The 5,298-nt window shown below is 30.6% G+C and overlaps 1 protein-coding gene across 1 annotated transcript; it reads left to right on the top strand.

The window, feature by feature from the left end:
• Window positions 1-881: 881 nt before the first annotated feature.
• Window positions 882-3,302, top strand: LOC120082656 (basic helix-loop-helix (bHLH) DNA-binding superfamily protein). Its single transcript, XM_039037916.2, has 7 exons — window positions 882-1,478; window positions 1,683-1,880; window positions 1,990-2,055; window positions 2,157-2,225; window positions 2,331-2,414; window positions 2,509-2,721; window positions 2,825-3,302. Exons 1-7 carry the CDS (start codon window positions 1,143-1,145, stop codon window positions 2,918-2,920), a joined length of 1,062 nt encoding a protein of 353 aa, XP_038893844.1. The 5' UTR covers window positions 882-1,142; the 3' UTR covers window positions 2,921-3,302.
• Window positions 3,303-5,298: the final 1,996 nt, after the last annotated feature.

Below are 5,298 nucleotides of genomic sequence, written 5' to 3'. Positions count from 1 at the left end.
TAGATATTTTTCAAAGTTCAGAAATCAAATGAATACAAACCTTAAAGTTTAGGAATTAAACTAGACTTGTAATTTACCTTTTAAATCGAGATTTATTAAAAGACATAGAATTCAAATTTAAAAAACTTAGACTTATTAAATACAATACTGAAAGTTCGAAAACCTATTTGATACAACTTTAAAGTTTAGTGACAACTAAACTTTATAATCTAACTTCTTAAAAGTGGTTTCATATAAAAGAGAATTTGAGTCTTCAATTTCATAGATAATCATGCATACTAATTATCATTCAACTATATTTAGTTTTAAGTAAGAATGTGTTCTCATAAAGTTAAAAGTAAACAGTTATAATCTTATTATGGTATGGTTTATTTTTATTGGATAAAAGAATAACTAATTAATAAAGCTTATATATCAAAGGAGACGTGGGTGCTCTCCAAGAGAAAGAACATCATTGCCAAACAACACAGAGATCTTCATTGCCAAAAAATTTAACCACTCAGAAGTATCAATTCAACAGTAACAAAGACTGATAAACAATTCAACAGTAACAAAAACTGATCAATCATACGACAAAAAAGAAACAAACTTTTTTTTTATATGGACAATCCCATAAATATTAATGTTTAAAAACAATTAATTAAATAAAAACAAGCAGTCGACACGCGGGGAGTTTAATGTTTTTCTTTTTTGAAATAGTTGTCACCAGCTTTTGTCCTGTAACAATCCCTGACCCAAACTAACTTGACTCATCAAATGAAAAGATAGCAATTACATCTTGATATGAAATATGAATAAACCATCTTTAATTTCAATCCAAATTAAAACTCAAATATACAAATTGAATTTATTCCCTTCCCCCCTTTTCAAATTTTACTTTCAGGAAAAAGAAAAGACCAGTCAATTATACACTGAAATTTTGCATGGGAATGCGTTACCAAAGATTTCAGCATCTTTTATTTCTCTCTCCTCTTTTCAATTTCTTTTATTTTTATTTTTCTTAGTCTTTATATAAGCCTGACCCTCTGAGCATTTCTTGCACTCACTTTTTTCCAGACCTGAATCAATAGCTTCCATTGTTTAACTTTCGAGCCCCTCAAAGCAAAGGAAAAAAAAAAATCAGTAAAGAGAGAGGGAAAAAAATGGCAGCTTTTTCATATCAATACCAACCATTTCTTCTTGACTCAATCTTTTTGCCCAACAATCCTCTCAAGATGGGAGGCTTTTTTGATGACCAAAACTTCAACAACAATTGTTTCTCTCAATTTTACTCTCAAGACCAACAACAACCCATTTACCATTTTCCTGATCTCTCTAAACAAAGCCCTGAATCTTCCACTTTGGTCGACCGATCCGATAGCGCCGAACCGCCGGTCGGAAATCAGTTGAAACCGGCTGTTACTGTAACTGTAACTTCCCCTTGTAGTAAGAAAAGGAAGAGCCGGAATAATTCTTCCGCCACCTCCGCCCAGTCCAAGGTCTACAATCATGTTTCAATCTTTTTATTTTATTTTTTTAGTTTTGAGTACTTTTGTAATGATTATGTGCAGCTTTAGTCTCTATTCTTTTATATATAAAAGAAAGTTAAAAAAAAAAAAAAAATAGATGCAGTCCTTGCAGACTGCAGTACCTAAATATTTGTATTTTTATAATAATCACTTTTTTTGGTGGGGGGTTTTCAGGGTACTACTGAGAGCACTGGGAAAAAGCAGAAAAATAAAGGGGAATTAGATGAAGGGAAAGAAAAAGATCAAAAGCCCAAAAATGGGAAAAAATTAGAGGAGAAAAAAATTTCAGAAGATGGTGGTGCAACCACTGGTTACATTCATGTCAGAGCTAGAAGGGGCCAAGCCACTGACAGCCACAGTCTTGCTGAGAGGGTAATTAATTATTAATATTATTAATTTCAAAATAAGTTTTAGTTATTAAAACAAAATAGAAATAGAAATATACCCCACACGCTAAAAACGACATGTCGTGTCATTTCAGGTGAGAAGAGAAAAGATTAGTGAAAGGATGAAGACATTGCAACGCCTTGTTCCCGGTTGCGACAAAGTAAAAAAATTATATATTCTTGATTTTTTGCCCCTTAAATTATGGTTATTATTAATTATTTTGGTGCTGAGAATTTGCCATGTGGGTTTGATGATAAATAGGTTACAGGGAAGGCCCTTATGTTGGATGAAATTATCAATTATGTTCAGTCCCTACAAAATCAAGTTGAGGTATACACTTACTTTAATCTCTTTAATCTCAATTTATTTTTTAATTAAATTACCCTTTTTTGAATATTACCTATAAATTCCTCTAATTTCTATTTTTCTTTTCAGTTTCTCTCCATGAAACTCGCTTCGTTGAACCCAATTTTCTTCGACTTCAGAATGGACTTGGACGGCCTCATGATCCAACCAGAGGTGAGAGGGAACCCCCCAAAAAAAAACCCTCAATTAAAAAAAAAAAAAAAAACTTCACCTTTTTTTTTTAATAAATATTGTTTATTTTGACCAGACGACGTCGTTGAGTAGTATAACGCCACAACTACCAGCGATGGCACAATGCAGCGTCGTGCCACCGCCGGCGATGATCGACACCACCCCTCCGACAACCCCATCTCCGGCAATCTCCGCCGGAAATAATTATCCCTTAATGGAGTCTTCAGCTAATTTGTTTCTATTTCAACAAGGGATAAGCGCAAATAACGCCTACTCCCAATCGTCTCAGGTAAATTAAATTTACAATTTTAATTATCTACAACATTATCTTTAATAATTGGGGATTTTTTTTTTCTTGAGGACATTACGGTAACATTAAACATCGTTTTCAGGATAACGTTAAAGTTTCATCATGGGATGTCGAAGACCAGAAACGAAAGCTTCTTATTTCATCAGGAATTGGCGACAGCTTATGTTACTTCCATTAAAGAGAGCTCTACTAAGAATTTCAATTAAATTTTTCTCTCATCTCTCATCCATTTAAATTTAAAAAAAAAAAAAAAAAAAGATTCGAAGGCTTGGAAGTGGACAGAGAACCTGAATAAAGTGGAAGTAACAAAAAATGGATGGACGACGAACACAGAGGATCGGATGTTTTCAAAGACATTAAATAATGGCTGCTCAAGTTTCGAGAATCTTCAGTGATTTTTTTAGATTAAAATAAATAAATTTATTTATTTTTAATGTATTAGTCTTAGATGAAAAACAATATATATTGGGGAAAAAAAACTGATTGGTTAGCCTTTATCCATTTTCATTTTATGTATGTAATTTCCATTCATCTGTTAATATATGCAATTTTTTCCTCTACCCAAACAGAGTTCATCTTTTTTCTTTTTTCCCGCTGCTTTTTGTTAATGAAACGCAATATTAGAATGTAAAATAAACTTTTTCAAAATGTCTTTGTTTAAGTATTTATTAAATCATTCCAAACAAGCCTTAAATTACAAGGAACAACGCGTCAAAATCATAGAGGGAAAATTTGGAGGAATCTTAGAGTTGTATTTTAATGAAATTTGGAGGGTAGTATATAGTGATTGAATAAGATGGGATTTAAACATGCAGTTATGTGAACAGAGCATTGTCTGGCAAATTGCTGATGTTGTCAAACTTCTACTGTGTTTGCTCATACAAAATGCCAAAATATATTAATCAATCACTCCATCAAATCCTGTTTACTTTATAAATTTTCTTATTCAAAAGAAAAAAAATCTTCTTTTTTCAAGTTCACTTAAGTCAATCATAAATTCTAGCTCATAACGTGTTGAAATTTTTTAGAACAATGATGGTTTAAAGTGTCATAGTTTACTAATATTAGATAGAAAGGAGGATGTCATAATTAACAATGATGATTTTCATTAACATTAGAGGAATCTTAATTATATTATCAAAACTGTAGAATCTTTTGGGATAAATTATGACCTAATCTGAATGACATAGACAAAATGGAATAATTTTTTCATGAATTGGGAAAAGGGGTATTTTCTTTTTCACTTTATTTTTTTATTATTATTGTTGAAAATTGTATGGCATGGCAAATCGAGATTAGTATTTAGCAAATATGACTTCAACTAAAGGAAAAGTGCAGAAGTATATGTTATAGACAGAATATAGACACACATAACAGCAACAAAAACATGAAGGAAATTAGGAAAGGAGATAAGGCAATGGATCCACTGGGGTTTTAATTTTAGTTAAGAGCATGAGATGATTTTTTTTTCTTGATTTTGTTAGAGGAAGTTGAAGTGTATCAAGTGTATATCACTACTATATCAAATATATATCAGTAGTATATTAAGTGTATTAAGTGTATTAAATGTATATCAATAGTGTATCACGTGAATTGAACTTGTCTTTTGTCATTTTTTACAAAAGTAATAAGTTTGGACTATGAACTTAATTTTTTAAACTTATTTTTGCCAAATCTTTTGTTTATTGTCTATTTTTTCTACTGAGTTTTTATTTGATTTGCTCTATTGGAAAAGAAAAAAAATTTGAAATGGGACAGTGATGAAGCCATTTACAAAATGGCATAGCCAACCAAATCTCTCATTTTGCCAAGATTCCATGTGAAGAAATCCCCATGAGGGTCATCATGTCTAGGTACATAATATATAGATTAATTGCTTCTTGAACCAAATGTTATACCAACAACAATAGATGTTAAATTACCAACTGTCTTAAAAATTTAATGGGAAAGTAAATTTAATATTATAATACTACTCTTCATTTTTAGATTGAAATTTGTAAACAACGCAACAAATCGAAATAATTAATATTATGAGAGAAATGACACTAGAAGGCTCGAATATTAGACCTTTTGTTGTGATACATGTTAAACCACTAATTAATCAACATAATTTATTAACTTAAGCTTTTATATCAGTTAAAAATTTAACCTATCATTTTTATTTTAGAGAAAAACATAGGCAATGTACAAAAATGTTTGCAATTAAATATCATCTTTAAAAGTAGAACATGAAAATCTTATTTTAAAAAATGGTAGTAAATAATCAACTTCCATAGTTGGACAACTTGGTATGGTTTGCATTAAAAGAACAAGAAGAAAAAAGAAAAATGAAGAATCCCATGATATTTCTCTATCGATTTCAAGTCTTATTCTAAGCATATAGACATGTGTTATTCACGAAAGTAGGTGATATTAAAGTAGTCACTATTTGAGCCCATAAATTCCATCTCACATGGATTCAAAATAACACAATTTCTGCATAAATTTGTTTCCCAAAAAATCACAAAATTCAACAAGATATCTACAATATAATGCCCCAATGTTAAGTAGAAAATC

The sequence above is a fragment of the Benincasa hispida genome, chromosome 8 (assembly GCF_027475165.1).
Source record: "Benincasa hispida cultivar pf3 chromosome 8, pf3_genome.v1.1, whole genome shotgun sequence".
In the NCBI taxonomy this organism is placed as follows: domain Eukaryota; kingdom Viridiplantae; phylum Streptophyta; class Magnoliopsida; order Cucurbitales; family Cucurbitaceae; genus Benincasa; species Benincasa hispida.
The sequence above is the reverse complement of the archived record's forward strand: the minus strand, read 5'-3'. Positions and strand labels throughout refer to the sequence as shown.

Coding starts and splice junctions, on each gene's coding strand:
- LOC120082656 (XM_039037916.2), top strand. CDS start 1,143: ATGGCAGCTTTTTCATATCAATACCAACCATTTCTTCTTGACTCAATC. Junction 2,056..2,156: donor TTGTTCCCGGTTGCGACAAA/GTAAAAAAATTA, acceptor GATGATAAATAG/GTTACAGGGAAGGCCCTTAT. Junction 2,226..2,330: donor CCCTACAAAATCAAGTTGAG/GTATACACTTAC, acceptor TTTTCTTTTCAG/TTTCTCTCCATGAAACTCGC.